The 17,449-nt window shown below is 35.9% G+C and overlaps 1 protein-coding gene across 2 annotated transcripts; it reads right to left on the reverse strand.

Moving 5' to 3' along the window:
- Positions 1 to 1,142: 1,142 nt before the first annotated feature.
- LOC128860388 (solute carrier family 22 member 4-like) lies at positions 1,143 to 17,114 on the reverse strand. 2 transcript variants are annotated; one of them, XM_054097884.1, is made up of 7 exons: positions 16,564 to 17,114; positions 12,360 to 12,651; positions 6,918 to 7,167; positions 6,725 to 6,828; positions 5,855 to 6,624; positions 5,605 to 5,786; positions 1,143 to 3,580 (listed from the first exon to the last, which is right to left on the reverse strand). In XM_054097884.1, the coding sequence occupies exons 2-7, from the start codon at positions 12,569 to 12,571 to the stop codon at positions 3,377 to 3,379; spliced, it is 1,722 nt and encodes a 573-aa protein (XP_053953859.1). In that variant the 5' UTR covers positions 12,572 to 12,651; positions 16,564 to 17,114; the 3' UTR covers positions 1,143 to 3,376. The 2 variants fall into 2 exon arrangements, with proteins under 2 accessions (XP_053953859.1, XP_053953858.1); XM_054097883.1 differs by lacking the exon at positions 16,564 to 17,114 and having other exon boundaries at positions 12,360 to 12,949.
- Between the last annotated feature and the right edge of the window lie 335 nt (positions 17,115 to 17,449).

Consider the following 17,449-nt stretch of genomic DNA (forward strand, 5'->3'; position numbering starts at 1 on the left):
TCGAAAACGAATTATAATGCCAAAACATGTAAATGAATGGTTAAGTTTTTTTTTCAGTCACATATTTTTTGCATTATTTCTTTCTAATAAAATTTTCCCCTCCTTGGAGTGGAGCCCGCAATCTCTCCATGAGTTATTTCTTTACTTTAAGTGTTAAACCTTTTTGTATAGCTAAAAAAACATACAAATTTTGATTTGCAGAATAAATTAACTTACTGACTGGTCTGAATAGATCTTACATGGACCACAAGGGTCCTTAGTGTCAGCAGTGTCGTTGGAGTCGTGTTAAATGTAGTTCGTGATGCATGTCTTGGCGAGTTTTAAAAGCCAATATTTTATATTCCTTCCTTGGGAATAATAGAATAAAGTTGGTTGCTTTCATGTTGCAAGTTTGTAGCAATATTTTGGCAATCCTGTGGGAGGTCTAGGCTTCCTATATATACTGTGCTTCTCGAGTTAGTTCCTCGTCTAGTTCCGTCTTCAAAACTGCGAGTGAGGGATATATATTCGACGTACTCAGCCTAGGCAAGCGGGTGTCTGCCTTAGCAAGCTCGTTAGCTCTTACATTTCCCTCTATTTCCTTGTGCACCTGTACCCAGTGAATTGTGGTCTCTTTATTCTCGCAGAGCTTCTCCATTTTGGTTCTACAGTGTTGCACGCATGAAGGGCTAGTCATTACAGCCATTATTGCTTTAATAACAGCGATTACTCTATGAAAATGTGTGTGGGACTGTTGAGTGGCATAAACTCCAACGCTAATTCAGCTGCTTAGTTACAGCATAGATCTCAGCTTAAAATATGCTACAGTGATTCGGAAGCCTGAAAGACTATTGGTTATCAAACTGCGGGCAAAGTACAGTCGCTTCTACTCTTTCCGTAATTTAATCGGATTCTAAACGCTTCTGCCAGTCATTCTCTATTATTTTCAAAACCAGGCCTCTTGGCAAAGTTTAATTGTGGAATAACGTAGTCTGACGTTCTGTTTATGTCCTGTATGTTGCTGTGAACAAAAAAACTTTGTGAGGATTGACCAGTCATTGATTTGCAGAACAGTTTCCATGAAAATAGAATAGACATTATTGATAATGTTTACTGCCATTTTACATATTCTTTAATAATAAAAATAAGTTAAATGGTTGAACTAACATTTAAAAAAAAGTGATTTTATTTAAGCAAAAATTTTTGAACTCATCTTTGAAATCTAATATCTCCGAAGCTGTAAAGTTATATATGTATAATCACATATTTTTTTATTTAAATGTAACCAAATTAATCAGAAATTGCCTAACTAATGTCTAGAACGTCTGTTCCGGTAACCTCGTATATTTACATATTAAAAAATAAAAGAATCAGTAATTCTTTTTAATATTTCCATAACTATGAATTCATTCTTTATAAATTCTTTCAAAACTTAATTAATTACTCCTCTTTTGTTTGCTTGCTTGCAGTTCGGGCTGAGCCTGAAAGTATCTTGAAAAATTCGACTATCCCTGTTAGCATAACATTTCCTGTTAGGCCAGAAAAGCTATGTTAACTCCATTTTGCAAGTGAGTAACTACTTTAAAAAAATAATTTCACGCAATTTGGCTAATTTAAAGACATTATTTAACTGTAGTTAAGCGTAAACCTTATATAACTTGTAAATTGGAAAACGGCTAACAGCCAATTAATGAATTACCTGCCTGCTAACAATTCACTAATCTTAGCACTTTGCAATTTTTGACTAGTCTGAAGTTTTTTACGGCTTTTAAATTATTAGAATATTTAGTAACGTGTGAGCTCCTTAAATATCAAGTTACTACCAACTTCATCTAAAAAAATGTTGGTAGCATTTTACAGCTCTCTTATGTTCTTGGCCTACTACGCAGCTACTCCATTTGCACCTGTGAGGAAATGTCATCTACTATTTTCATCGAAGTTTAACGAAGGTGCATATTATATCTCACTCTAAGTCTTGCAGAACTATCGACTAGCAGGCAAGTTGCATATTAAATATTTCTTTAATTGCCTATACGAGGTGCGTTCAATGGTATCGCGAATTTTGAATTTTCGCGGGTTACGTATATTCGAATTTCCATTTTTTCATGGCGATATGTTGGTACTCATGTCTCTCACTCATGCCGACGAGTTCGGCCATTTTGAATATCCAGTTAATTGTTCACAGCTGCTTTGCTTGCACGTGTTTCGGCTAGTCATCGATTTTCACCTATTCAAAAAGATGGATCAAAGAACCTGTATCAAATTTTGTGTGAAAAACGAAATTAAGTGCGCGGATGCATTCTGAATGTAGACTGTGCCATACGGAGAAGCAACGTTTATCGGTGGTACAAAATGTTCGCAGAAGGCCGAGAAGATGTGAACGACGAAAAACGTGCGGGACGTCGGAGCACTTCCACAACAGACGAAAAAAATGATGAAGTGAAGAAAATGGTATTGGCCAATCGTCGAATCACCGTTAGAGAAGTTGCTGAGGACCTAGACATATCGATTGGCTGGTGCCATTCGATTTTTTTCAATGATTTGGGCATGAGACGGGTCGCCGCAAAATTCGTACCAAAACTGCTCAATTTCGACCAAAAGCAGCATCGCATGAACATTGCTAATGAGATGTTGGACTCTGTCCGTGACGACCCAAATTTGCTCCAGAGGGTCATAACTGGTGACGAATCGTGAGTTTATGGTTATGACGCGGAAACCAAAGCTCAATCATCTCAAAGGAAGCTGCCGCACGAAAGTTTTGCTTACCGTTTTCTTGGATTGCAGGGGTCTGGTGCATCATGAGTTCTTGCCACAGAGTAAAACGGTCAATAAGGAATATTACCTGCAAGTTATGCGCAATTCGCGCGAAGCAATCCGCCAGAAACGCCCGGATTTGTGGAAGAACAAAAATTGGCTCTTGCATCACGATAACGCCCCTGCTCACACATTGTTGCTTGTGCGCGACTTTTTGGCCAAAAACAACACACTAATGATGCCACAGCCACCGTATTCCCCAGATCTGGCCCCCTGTGACTTTTTCTTGTTCCCGAAAGAGGTCCAGGACGTCGCTACGCTACGATTAACGAGATAAAAACGGCATCGAAGGAGGAGCGGAACAAGATAAAAAAAAATGATTTTTTGAAGTGCTTCGAAGTTTGGAAAAAACGTTGGCACAAGTGCATAATATCTCATGGGGATTACTTTGAAGGGGACAAAATAGATATTAATGAATAAATAAATAATTTTCGAAAAAAACACAAAATTCGCCATACTTTTTGAACACACCTCGTGCTCCACTAATTATCCTTTAAATATTCTCACTTTTATAATTTAGTTTCATTGAGAGTTACCCGTCTTTGTTCTGTTTACTTTTAAATATTATGGTATACCATATTTCTTATATGTAAGTGTTCTCATTTTCTAAGTTAATTGTACTGCTATTTGGATCCTTCGAAGGTTTCTTGTTGCCAATTTTATGCGCTTCATGTAATGTTGTTGGCAAAATCGTATTTGAGGTTTCGGGAAACAGCAGCGATAGACAGCCACTAAGTAAGGCACAGAACGCGAATAGTATTGCTGGTGCATTTTCATAGTATTTAGTCTGAAAGTAGGTAAGAAAAAATGCAAATGTAGCTAAGCATGTAAAGGGTCTTTCAATAAACGGGTCTATATGTTGTTTTAAAATAAATAAATAATGTAAAAAAATTGATTTTTCACTTTGCTTTAGATTCTTTACACTTCTTTCTCTGTTTTTTAAAAAGTCGCAATAATTTTAACGCTTTGTTCCATCGTGTAAAATTGTATATCTACCTACTTGACAAATGTCAAAGATACCATAGACAAAAGGTGCCGCTTAAAAATTATTCACTACTGACATCTAGGTGTCACTTTTGAAATACAATTCATTTTATACAGTTTTATAGATTTATATATAGACCTACATCTATGTAGAATCGAGACGTAACTATTAACAGTTTTGAATTGCCGCGAAAATTCATTTTTGCTTAAATATTATTTAGGGTTGAGTAGGTAAATAAATGAGTAGTAAAGCCCTCTCGAGCTGTCGAAATTATGACTGATGATAACATCCGATTAAGCGCCCTTAGAATGTGATTTTCGGAAGATTTATAAATCTCCGCACGCCTGAAGACTATGGTATATCATTTTGGTCTTCTGAGAGGTATGAGGGCTTCTAATAAATGTACTATAATTACAGGAACAAAATAACTATGCAAAATGACGTTGCTCAATACCAAAAGCGTCGTCGGAATTGGGGAAAACTTCTCCGAGCCGTTTGATACCAAACGAGGTTTCAAGTAAGGTGACTCTCTGTCGTGTGACTTCTTTAACCTGATGCTGGAAAAGACCGCGTGAGTCGCAGAATTTAATCGCTCAGGCGATATCATCGGCCTTAACAAACGCGCTGCTAATTCGGCGTTTTCCAAAATGGATAAAAAAGCGAAGCGAATGGGTCTGTATCAGCACCCACGTCACTGTTGACAGTTATGACTTTGAGAGAGACTTCGTTTATTTAGGAACCAGCATTAACACCGATAGCTCTCGACGAACAAAATTAACACTACAAGGCTCTAATATTGCCCGTCCTATCGTATGGCGCAGAAGCTTGGATGATGATAACATCCGATGAGGCGTCCCTTGGAGTGTTTGAGAGAAAGATTATGCGGAAGATTTTTGGAACTTTGCAATGGAACGATGAGCTTTATGACGACATAAACATAACGCAGCGAGTAAAGATCCAGTGGCTACGCTGGCTGGGATTCGTGGTCATGCACATCCATACAGAACTCTCGCTGCGACTATCCGATCCATCCAATCCTTGCTGCTGCTTGTTGTATGCGGGACAACACGTTGTTTGTAATGTGAGTCACTTACTGTGTTGTTTCCAGACATCAGTTCATAAGTTATAATTACATTGCCAACCTCGTTGATGTGGACACTGAAGAACCAGTTTTCTTGTCGGAACTACTTAATTGTCCATACATAAAAAATCCTCGGACTAGTCAAAAAGCATAAAAAGTGCGGGCACTTGGATTAACTTCCACACCAATCGATTGCCGGATCAGTGACGACCAAATCATCTGGTGGTAGGTATAAACGGCACAACTAACTTCTCCTTGCTCGGAAGGAGATGCCAAGGGTGTAGTATTTTATTATGTAATGTCCTCTCTGCTGCCTATACGCATATTCTACTAACTTTTGTTTTTAATATCGAAAGCAAACAAAAATAACCTACACTGATTCTGCCAATCTTCTTTGTTGAATTGAATTACAGACCTGGCAGGCGGTCTGCCAGCAACGATCAACAAGTTCGGATAGTTTTTTTTCAAAAACCCAGACGAAGATAAGAAAACTCGCACTCGATAGATTTGCTTATTACCTAAATGTGTCAATTAAGAAGAAAAAAAGTTTAGAAACATCTAGAGGTCGACCGCAGCAGCTCGCTGAAAAATATACCCGCAAACTTAAAACTGTGGGTCCCTCCGTTTGTGAAAACACATCAAGACCAACCACACAAATACTAGGAGGAGCTCGGCCAAACACCTAACAGAAGTGTACGCACCAATTTTTACTTTTATTTTTTTTTATGTGTTATTTAAAGCTTACCAGCAATGGAGTTTGTGGCGCCACCATCGCTCCAAATCGTCCCACCATCGAACAAAATGACATCAAACTGTTGCGCAGATTCGTTGGAAATATCTCCGAGGTGAAAAAGTATAAAACCTGGAACGCTGCGGTAATGGACAATTTGCCCACCAAAAACAAGGTCAGTTGCAGATAATACTGATCTGAAGTAGGTGAAAAAGGCACATTAGTAATGAATATGAATATTTATATTTGCATCAAATACTCCTACCTGAAGCCACGAACACCGTACACAAACAACATAAGCCACTGAGCAGCATATAACCGCAGAGCGAATATCTCCTGCCATATCTATCCATTGTTAGGCATGGCAAGAAGAAGCCTGGAATTTCCACTAGCGCAATCAACATGAAATTGTAATACTTGTTGCCGCCCAAAAACACCGAATTCAAGCTCAGTCCATAGTACACAAGCACAATGACTACCCAACTCAGCGAACAGTTTGCAATACGAAAAAATAATTTTCCACATGCCTCACGTATAGGGAAACGCCTGCCACCCTGAGTGTTTAGCTTCTCACGATTCGCCAATATTAATTTATCCAGCGTCGCATCAGACAGTCGACGTTTATTCGTGCGTGCTGCACGCTTCAATATGTCCGTAGCTTCCGTTTCACGCTCCTGACTAAGTAGCCAACGTACGCTCTCTGGCAGTATCCAGTAGTAGGATAAAATCGCTAGTGCTGGTATGTACAAAATCCGTAGCATAATACGCCAATTCGGGAAATACATCGAGACTGCGGCCAAGATTATTTCACCAATGGCATAGAAGATTGTAATCACGCTACAAGCAAGCACGCGCTTACTCGGCCCCACCAGCTCGATGCCAATGATGAAGCAAATAGTATAGAGTGAACTATTGGCGACGTTGTCTAGGAACTCGAAAATAAGAAATGGCACAAAGGCTGTGGTAAAAGAGCGCCAAATGCCAAATATAGCGCTTAGTATGCCGCCAAGTGTGAGCGCATTACGACGGCCATATCTGTGAATTGGTAGATTAATAATAATTAATGTTTAAACAAAAATTTCCCAACCAACTATATAGAACTGAATATTGATCGAGCATAAGAGAATGCACTCACTTATCTGATATCAGCCCTCCGAGTGGTATACCAACGAATTGTCCCACATTGTTGACCGTACCTGCCAACGTCAGCTTCCATTCGTCATCGCAGTAAATGCCAAACTGCATATGTGGATTGATAAAATTTTTATTATTTTTATTATATGTATGTATGTTGGTATATTGTTACTTGCATTTCGCTACACACTCACATCATTCGATATCGTCACTTCTTCATCGCGAAATATGAAGCTATTGCTTGGACAATCCTGTGCCACCTCGCTATCAAAATTGTCTGCCCCGCAATATTGTTCATCTTCGCGTGGGGTTGTCCAATTTGTAATTGCTCTGGGTGCATAACGTCGGCATTGATCTAGTTCGCGACTCTTCGTAGGAATGGCGTATTTCGTCCATGGCTCATCGTAGACGCTTTGTGGGCCATCGCATTCGGTGATGTTGCACCTGAGGAAAGAGAATATGGATGTATTTTATGATTGACAACGGAAGTCTTTGCGAGCTTTATTTTATAGATTTCTAAAATGGGAAGGTAACTTAGTTTCATTGTTTGTAGTGCAAATATTTGAAGAAAACTCGATTTTCGAGGTTCGCTAACACTTTTGATTTTTTATGCGAGTTTTTTGTTTTCTGAAAGTAATATCTGTGGTGACGTTGTGAAAATGAGCGAAAATCTATCTGCAATGATTCGTTGTCCTACACTCAGAACAACGTCAGACATCGGATGAGTCGGGAAGTCACTGGAGATGAGACTTGGATATTTGAGTATGATACCGAGAACCGTAAATAAAGTCGCATATTTTACATATACCCATATACAAAGTCTTTCAAGTTTGAGTTTCTCTTTTAACCTTAGAATCTCCATCAAGTGTCTTCGATCTACACATGGAGACCTCAGAAGTTTGTGTTCGTGCACAGCGTTCGCTGAGTGGACGCGTATACTACCTTTCCAGTAGTAGAACATGGGAAAAATTCTTTCATTTGGCAGGGAAATTACTTTACGGGTCCCCTGTCTATTTATCTCACCCACCCAGCAGTTTCCTGCAATGCCCCTCTGCCCAAGTAGTCAGATGAGCTTAATTTCTGAAGCAATTTAAAGAAAGCCAAGCATTTCCCATCCAGTTTCGAGCGCACCATCATCCTTAGGCTTAGGGTCCTAAGTGCTGCTTGCCTGTCGGTATAGATATTTACTTACTTTACAGTAATTGTACAAGTATGCAGCCAATCAGCTGCTTCTTCATTGAAGCAACCTCTGCTTGTCACCGAGTACCCGCTCACGTTGGAGCCGAAGCTGCCCGCACAATTTTGTTTTTCACCATAGCAGATTTGCCAAACCTGTTATAGCTGATTGTACCATATTTGTATTTGTATTTATATTCAAAGAAGTTGTTACCGGCTTTTTTTAGCTGTATGGAACTATCGATATCGATAACTGTGGTTTGACCGCTGAGAATGGTAAATTGCGTTGACATTTCTGTTTGAAAAAAAAAAAAAATCTGTTCGCGTAGCTCATAGAGCACTGGCGGTATCATCGGTCCTTATTTCTTTCTAAAATTTTGTTTCTAAAATTAATCAGCTAAACATCGACGACACTCAGTTTCAACAAGATGGCGCAACTTGTCATAAAGCGCGCTTAACCATCGATTTATTGCAATATTCCAGTCACCATTGACGGCATACGGCCAGATAGATTTATTGGCAAAACTAGTCGAAAATTTAACTGATCGAATGGATCGTGGCGAAGATATGCCAGATATTATATTCAAGAAATAAAAGCTATGAAATTATCTACCAGACTAAAATAAAAAAAGAATTCATTTCAACAAGATTTATGTTTTGTATATTATTATCATTCTAAGTTTTCAGGCTCTTAAAAAGCATCCGATATTTCTCAGCTTCAGTACAATTTAGGAATAAGATTTGAGAAAATGGTTAATACATTTCAAATCAGGTGAATTGCTGAAAGTCAACTTGATAACTAAGAGAGTATTGGATAATATTTTTCCATGTGTTTGCTGGGAGGCTATATAATTGATATATAAACTGATATTTCAATATTACATGAACATTTGGCCATCAATTATATTTGTTCACGTTGAATGAAAAAAGATTTGGAAAACACTCATAAAAAGGCCCGTGTCGTTTGCTTCGAAAATTGGTTCAAGATTGACTCAAAACAGAAATTGTTGGTAAAAAAAAAATCCTGACAAATTCAATTGCGGTAGATCAAGCGACGTGTATAAGACCTAGACAGATGAGGAATTATGGATATGCGAATATGCAACTGAAACCATACAGCGATCGACTGCATCAGTCTTTCAGATGATCCGAATCCAACAAAAGCTGAACGTGCATGGTGCACTTCGAAGCAAATTCAGCAAGTTCAGAATTATTGGAGTGATACCAGCATGTCATTAGAACAACGTACAACGGTAAATTATGAATAGCACACCATCATTCGTTTAGCAAAAGTATTCGAAGAAAAGGAAAACAAATCGCAGAAGACGAATCGATATGTACCATGTAATGCAAGCTCTCCGAGATGGGCTCAAACAAGTGAATTTTTGAATATTCAAAACATCTGGAATCAACTGATTACATCTCGAATCCGCATACACTTATGATTTGGCACCCTTGATTGTCTTCTTACGACCGTAGAATGAAAATAAATTGCGAGGCAAACGTTTTAAGGCGCTTGAAGGAACAGCTCTTGAGTTCATATCAAATCTTTTAGGTTTACCTAAGGCTTCGAATGGAAAAATGCTTTCAAAGAAAAAACACACGACAGCCATTTTTGATTATAAATGCAGTGGTCACACCATTTACTCGTAACCCTGCGTAGCACGTAAAAAAGTTAGCTTTACGCAAAATGTTTGCTGTAACAATATATTTCCTTTGGGTCGCTGATAGAATGTTACATTCCTAATGAATTGCCGTAAACAAAACTCGCGTTATTTCAACTCACACTGAAGGATTCCAAGGAAAGCAGGCAAATGTAGCGAAATGCTGCAAAACATTTATTCGTACACTATCAGCTCATGATATTGTTGCTGCAACAGTAACAATAGAAAGCGTTTGTGTTTTTACAAATATTGCTCAAGACGAAATAAGATTGGTTTTTCTTAGTTTTTATCGCCGATTCAGTTTCAGCTGGCGCGGGTCGATTTTGGCGCCCTGTGGCAGCCATTTTGTTTTGGTGACATCTGTCAAATCTTTTGTTTATTATTCAATTGCTTATGCCAAATCATCATGGCAAGTTGCACGATTGAATAGCACGTTCAAATGATAAAACTTTATTATCAAAATGAGTGTTCATTAACGCAAACGTTGCGCGCATTGCGCCAATTTTTCGGTAGACGTGGTGGCCCTTCAAATTCGACTCTTCAACGTTTGGTGGCCAAATTTGAGACGACCGGGTCAGTAAACAATCAGCTAACACCCGTACGTTCAAGGAACGCAAGATCAGCCGAGAACATTGCCGCGGTACGTGAAAATGTACAGCAGAACTCGAGGAAGTCTATTCCTCGCCGTGCACAAGAACTTGGCCTTTCGCAGACTTCAACTTGGCGAATTTTGCGTCGGGTCTTGGGCCTACACCCGTATAAGATCCAACTGACCCAGGAGCTCAAAGTTGATGACCATAGATAACGCCGTTTGTTCGCTGACTGGGCTTCGAATCGTTTGGAAGAGAACCCCAGTTTTGGGCGAAAAATCATCTTTGGTGACGAGGCGCATTTTTGGATGAATGGCTGTGTTAACAAACAAAATTGCCGTATATGGGACGACACCAATCCACACGAGGTTCACCAGGTGATAATGCATCCTCAAAAAGTTACCGTTTGGTGTGGATTTTGGGCCGGCGGCGTCATTGGCCCGTACTTTTTTGAAAACGACGTTGGTGAGGCGGTCACCGTCAACAGCGAGCGCTACACAACGATGATTACTCAATATTGAACCATATGGACCTAGACGACATGTGGTTCTAGCAGGACGGCGCTACGTGCCACACAGCAAACGCCACGATTGACATTCTGCATTAACGATTTGAGGGTAAGGTTATCTCTCGCAGGGGTGATGTGAATTGGCCACCAAGGGCATGTGATTTGACCCCGCTAGACTTTTTCCTGTGGGGTTTCTTGAAGTCTCAGGTCTATGCAAATAAACCACAATCGACCGATGCTCTAAAGGTGAACATAAACAAAACAGCAAAAATTATGTTGCTTATTCCTTCGATTAATTACTAGATTTAACATTACCATACTTTAACGATATCTGTTTGGTTTCTTAATTTCAGAGTACCCAGTTCAGAGATCTAGTGGTCACCGCAAAACGTCTTTTTTGAGAGGAGCTCCCGGAGATCAACTGTAGCTCCTTTCCAAATAAATATTTTTACTAATACTAAGTCTTAAAATGCAGTTAAAAGATAACATAATATGTGTAATGAATTTAAAAGCTATCTCAGAAAAAAATGCTGGCCTTCTAACTGTATAATATAACCCCTTAACAGAAAGAAGAGATTTGAGTTCGCCAAACGCTATATCAATGAGCCAGATTCTTTTTGGGACAACGTCAGTGTATTTAGTGATGAGTCGAAAATTAATGTTTTCGTATCAGATGATCCTCCAAAAGTTTAGCGAAAAGAAAATAGAGAACAACATGAAAAAATCGTATTCCTACCATTAAGCATGAAGGAGGAAATGCAATGGCTTGGGAGTGCGTAGCTGCAGCTGGAGTAGAACATCTGTATTTAAACATTTTGAAGAATAATAGTGCCGTTAAACTTGAATTGGATGCTAAAGGGTTCTTGTTTCAACAAGACAATGACCCAAAATACTCATATTATCTCGTGCAAGAATGACTTATTTACCACTCCAAGCAGCTTAAAACTCCATCTCAAACACCGGATCTGAACCCAATTGAGCATGTCTGGGAGCTCTTAGAATGGAGAAACAGAAACCACAAAATAACATCAAAGTCGTCATTAAAGACAAGCTCTAAGTGTTGAGTGGGAGAAAATTGCAGCTTATGAAACCAAGGTATTGGTAAAAAGCATGCGGCGCTATTTGGAAGCAGTTATTAAAGCTAAAAGCGGCCCAAAAAAGTACTGAATACTTGTTTTTTCTATTATTTTTTTAATAAAATATTCTTTATATGGCTATGTACGAATAATATTTTTGCATAAAATTGTGCCTTATTTCGTTATTGCCTTAAGTTATTCCAGAAATCAATTTGGAAGTTTTTGTTCCTTCAACATTTAATAAATCTTACTTTTTTACCAATGTATTATTGTAAAATTTTATTATTTTGTATAAATCGTGTTAAGTATTAAGTATACCTGCATATAAAGTGTGAGTGTACGAATAAATTGTGTGACCACTGTATTTATTTCACTTGACTACCTCAAAACTGATTTACATAGTATTTGAACCATCTTGCAAACATACGACTACATACATCTGTATAATATTTTTTTGTTGTCGCACGTTCATATTTAATACGTCTGTTATGCAAAAGTCACATGATTGCGGTAAAAGTATTTCATTTCACTGAGTGTGCACAACAGTAGACTTTAGCATTTTATGTAACATTTTTAGATATTTTTATTTGTTTTTGTTTTGTGTTTTTTGTTTTTTGCTCACCTGTGCGCTACAGTGCCAGCTGTGAAAACGTATGTGATCGACGAAACGGAATTGAACAGCACCGGCAGGCAGGTTAGCACGAGTATTACAGTCTGGAAGCGTCCGAATTCACCCAAACGTATAAGTATCGCATCCAAGGTGGATTCTTCATCGCTGCTGCTGGTAGCAGGCAATGATTCTATGCTCTGCGTGGCACTTGCCGGCGATTGCATATTTCCGATAGGCAATTAATTTGAATTCAATATTCTTACGATAAATTAAAGCGATGTAGTTAAAAACGCGAAGAGCACCACTTTAAATAAATCCGGGTAATTTAAGGTAAGGATTTTAATAAATAATTAGGGCAACTTGATATGGGAATGGCCTTCAAAGCAAAGTGTTAAGATTTATGCAATATGTGTTTGCATGTGTATGCATATTAGGGTGGGCTAATTGGTGTGCACAATTTTTTCTCAATTTCGTTCCTAACAAAGATTGGGATTCTACATAAAATTTTAAGAAAAGCAATGCATTAGTGTACAGCTCTAAAGTAAATTTTGAGCTGACCATAATTGAAAGGGAGTTATGACATTGAAGATAGAAAGCAGAAAAATACAACTCCTGTTGAAAGAAAAAACAAAAAAATGTATTATTAGAAAAAATTTTTTTTTAAATAATTTTCAATTTTATTGTACCAAAAATTACATGCAGTAATTCATATTAGAATAAGAGAAACGTTACAGATAACTTGCCTTGTAGCACCCTGGTGGAGTTTTTTAAATAAAGAATAGATATTAAAAATTAATTTTTCATACCAAATAATCCCCTAGTACAAGTTTTTATTGAAAATAAAAGATTGCATTCGTAATTTTTTAGCCAATTTAAATCTTCAAATTAACTTCGTTTTAATTTAAAGAGCTTTTTTTTAATTTCGGGTCCCGAAATTGACTTTGGAGCTATGCTCTAGTGCACCTTTTTTCTGAGAATTTCACAAAAAATCAGAATCTGAAAATTGACCCGTCCTAATATACACCTATGTTCACAATAATAACCGCACAAAATATGGCAAAAATTGTACGATTTATTTAATTTTTTTTTTCAATAATAAAAATATAGTTCACACTACAATAAAAGCCAAAACTTACAGTTTCAAACTTCGTACAAAATTTAAAATATTCAACAGAATTTCTAGAAAAATGTCGAATATGCAGTTTTTCAGCACATTGAATTTTGATAACGTGCAAATTTAAAGTAACTTAAAAGTCGCGTTAGTTTTTGGCATTTTTTTCGCTGGCGGTCTCTTACATTTTTTTTTACTTAAAAGACATTTCGCGCATTCGTTGTATAAAAACAAATGCATACACCGCCATTACAAAAATTATCAAAAAACAATGCGAATTTCGGGCTACTTTGAACTGGCACTTTAAAAAAATAAATAAATAATTGGCGCGTACACTTCTGTTAGGTGTTTGGCCGAGCTCCTCCTCCTATTTGTGGTGTGCGTTTTGATGTTGTTCCACAAATGGAGGGACCTACAGTTTCAAGCCGACTCCGAACGGCAGATATTTTTATGAGGAGCTTTTTCATGGCAGGAATACACTCGGAGGTTTGCCATTGCCTGCCGAGGGGCGACCGCTATTGGAAAATTGTTTTTATAAATTTTGCTTTCACCGAGATTCGAACCAACGACCTCTCTGTGAATTCCGAAAGGTAATCACGCACCAACCCATTTGGCTACGGCGGCCGCCAACTGGCACTTTATTATATCAAAAATGAATGGGTTACAAAACAGCATATCCAGAATTTCTCAAAAAGTTCTCACCAAAAAGCCCATTGCATTTTGATAAAGTGGAAGTTTAAAGTAGATCAAAAGTTGAGTTGATATTTGACAGTTTTTTTTTGACGGTGGTCTCGTATATTTTAAATTCTTGAAAATGTCACGGAAATTTGTTGAATTTTCTTAAATTTTATACAAAATTCTCAGTTGCATGGTTTTTATTGTAGTATGAACCATATTTTTATAAAAAAGTAAAAAAAAAAATAAATAAATAAGTAATTAAAGCTTTGCAATTTGACGCGTTGCTATTATTGTGAACACAGGTGTATGTTTGTATATATAAATACATACAAGCGTTTAACAGGATTGACCAAAAAATATACTAACATACAATTTTTTTTAATTTCCTGTTTTAAGGAGGTTGTGGAACCGTATAAACTAAAAGGAAAAATCGAAATATTTTCCTTTACTTAAAAAAATGCGAGCAAATCTTGACGGATTGACTTGAAATTTTAACTGCTTATTCACAATCAGATTCTGTATGAAAGTACGAATAGATTTTTTTTATAAAATTTTTTTTTTGGTAAATAATTTGAATTATACGATTTATTTTTTACATATATAGAACTTCCGACAAAATTTTTTTAAATACATATTCACAGTCACATTTTGTATGGAAGTACGGATGGTTTTCTTTTTGCAATATATTATATAAAATATTTTTTTATAAATAATTTTCCAAATTTTTTTTAACTGCATATTCACAATTATTTTCTGTCAGATTCTGTATGAAAGTACGAATAGATTTTTTTTCATTATATTAAATACGTATGTATTTTTTTGTTCATAATTTTAACTAAACAATTTATTTTTTTATAAACAATTTTCGAAATTATTTTTTAAAGTGCATATTCGCAAGTACATTGTATGGAAGAATGAACGCATTTTTTGTTTCTAAAAGTTTTTTATGAACAATTTTTTACTTTTTTAATTTTCAACTTTTTTTAGTTTTTTTTATTTATGTATTACATATTTTTTAAAATTACGTAGTCACAAATACTTTCGTAATGATTTTTTTATTATAAGTATTTTATATGTTTTTTATTAGAGGTAGCCGAATGGGTTGGTGCGTGACTACCATTCGGAATTCGCTGAGAGAACGTAGGTCCGAATCTCGGTGATAGACCAAAATAAAGAAAACGTTTTTTCGAATAGCGGTCACCCCTCGGCAGGCAATGGCAAACCGACGAGTGTAATTCCGCCATGAAAAATCTCTTCAAAAAAAAACTATCTGCGTTCGGAAACCGTTAGTTGAAACTGTAGGAGCAACATCAAGACGCACGCCATAAATAGGAGGAGGAGCTCGGCTAAGCTCGAGTGTACGCGCCCATTATGTATATATATATATTTTATTAAAAAGGTGTTTTTATAAACAAATTTTCTTTTAATGTTAAACTTTTTTTAGTTTATTTCTTTATTACATATTTTTTATAAATAGTTGTAGTTAAACAATTTTTTTACTCCATATTCACAAATACATACTTTCGTTATGGAGTTTTTTATGTTAAAAGTATTTTATATGTTTGCTTTTATAAAATGTTTTTATTAAAAATTATAAAAATTTTTTTAATTTAAAATTTTTTAAAATTTTTTTATTTTGAAATTAATTTTAATGAAACAACTTTTTTACTCCATATTCACAAATACTTCATACGGGGTTTTTATTTTTATAAGCATTACATGTTTTTGTTTATAAAAACTTTGTATTAAAAAAGTGTTTTTTATAAACAATTTTCTATTTTTTTGTTATTTAAAAAGTTTTTTTAGTTTTTTTATTTCTTACATATTTTTTAAAATTATTTTTAATGAAACAATTTATTTATTTTTAGTAAAAAAGTTGTTTTTATAATCAAATTTTAATTTTGTTCTTAATTTTTAACTTTTTTAGTCTTTTAATTTAGTAGCCAATGGTTTCTAGAAATTCTGCAAATTGATTTTTTTCCGATAATATGATGTAATGCTTTAAAAATGGCATATACAAATTTTTTGAATTATGTTTTTTTTTTTATTTTGAACTTTTTTTTTAAACACCTCATTTTTACAAAATTTTTTTTTTCTTTGATGTTAACCTTTTTTTAAATACATCGTTTTTCCGATATATCGATAGATTCACGGCCACTTGTATAATAAAAACAATTTTTTTTACTATGAATTCAAATTTGCAGTGCTGCTCTGACTGCGTGCCACTCAAAAAAGGCTTCGAGCAAAAAAAGCTGTGCAGCCCCTTTTTTTAATATTTTAATATTGTAAACTATGTATTAATTAATTCAAAAAATAATTATCGTTTTTATACTGATATACATGTTTTCACATTTCTGATTTATTTCATTGTACGGTGTAAAAATTTCACAAAGTATGCGTATTTGTCAGTAGCTACGGTGGCTTTACCCCTTCAATAATTCGTTTGCACCAAATGCCATTTCATCTTAGCATCCATTTACATTATACATACAGAGCACATTTATAGATATGTAAAAATTAAAAATTCACAAAAAATAGTTTTTTTTTCAAGACAGGCAAATTACCGTTATTCTTCTTATTTCTATTCATTAAAACACACTCAATCGTTTAGCTTATAAACGCAACCTGCGCTACGTCACACAAATCATGGCTAAAGCTACTTTTTTATTGCCATGTATAGATGAATTTATGCATGTATGTAAGTATGTGTGAATGTATGTATATCAGTAAATATAATTCAATCAGCCGCTAGCTACCGCCACTCGCGCACGTTTGCTTCAATAACTTTGTGTGTAGCCGATTTTTAATTACTATGCACGATTCCAATGCCGCTATTCACCGCACCACTGCGCAGGCGTACACATTACAACATTGCAAATGAGTAACAGTATCAGAATAGGTAGAAAATAAAATTGTTAAAAAAATTTCATTCCACACGCTCAGCGGTCTCAACGATCTGTTTACCTGAAAGTGTAGAATGCGTATGCAAACGTCAAGCGCGCCAATAAGGCTTTGAGGGATCGCGAATTTGGCTAAAAGCTTAAAAAACTTTTCCATATTTATATAAATATCTGTTATATTGGGTGGCTCAGAAAGTTCATTAACAATGCTGAGTAAAGTTAAACTATTTTTATGTGTATTTTTTTAAGTGAACTATGTATATTAAATTAATTGCATTGTGTGGGAGTGAAAATATGCTTTATTCGAGGTGTACATCAAACGGTAGGCTTAGTTAAGTGGAAAAAAGTGCGGACTAAGGATTGTGAAATTCCCCTCAAAATCTGAAAAAAGGTCGAAAAACACATTTTTTCAT

The sequence above is a fragment of the Anastrepha ludens genome, chromosome 4 (assembly GCF_028408465.1).
Source record: "Anastrepha ludens isolate Willacy chromosome 4, idAnaLude1.1, whole genome shotgun sequence".
NCBI classification, from domain to species: Eukaryota; Metazoa; Arthropoda; class Insecta; order Diptera; family Tephritidae; genus Anastrepha; species Anastrepha ludens.

What these genes read in the sequence shown, in the direction of transcription:
- LOC128860388 (XM_054097884.1), bottom strand. Translation starts at nt 12,571, where the DNA reads ATGCAATCGCCGGCAAGTGCCACGCAGAGCATAGAATCATTGCCTGCT. An exon ending in AAGTGACGATATCGAATGAT is followed by an intron (nt 6,829 to 6,917) that starts GTGAGTGTGTAG and finishes CCACATATGCAG; the next exon opens with TTTGGCATTTACTGCGATGA. An exon ending in TACGGTGTTCGTGGCTTCAG is followed by an intron (nt 5,787 to 5,854) that starts GTAGGAGTATTT and finishes CACCTACTTCAG; the next exon opens with ATCAGTATTATCTGCAACTG.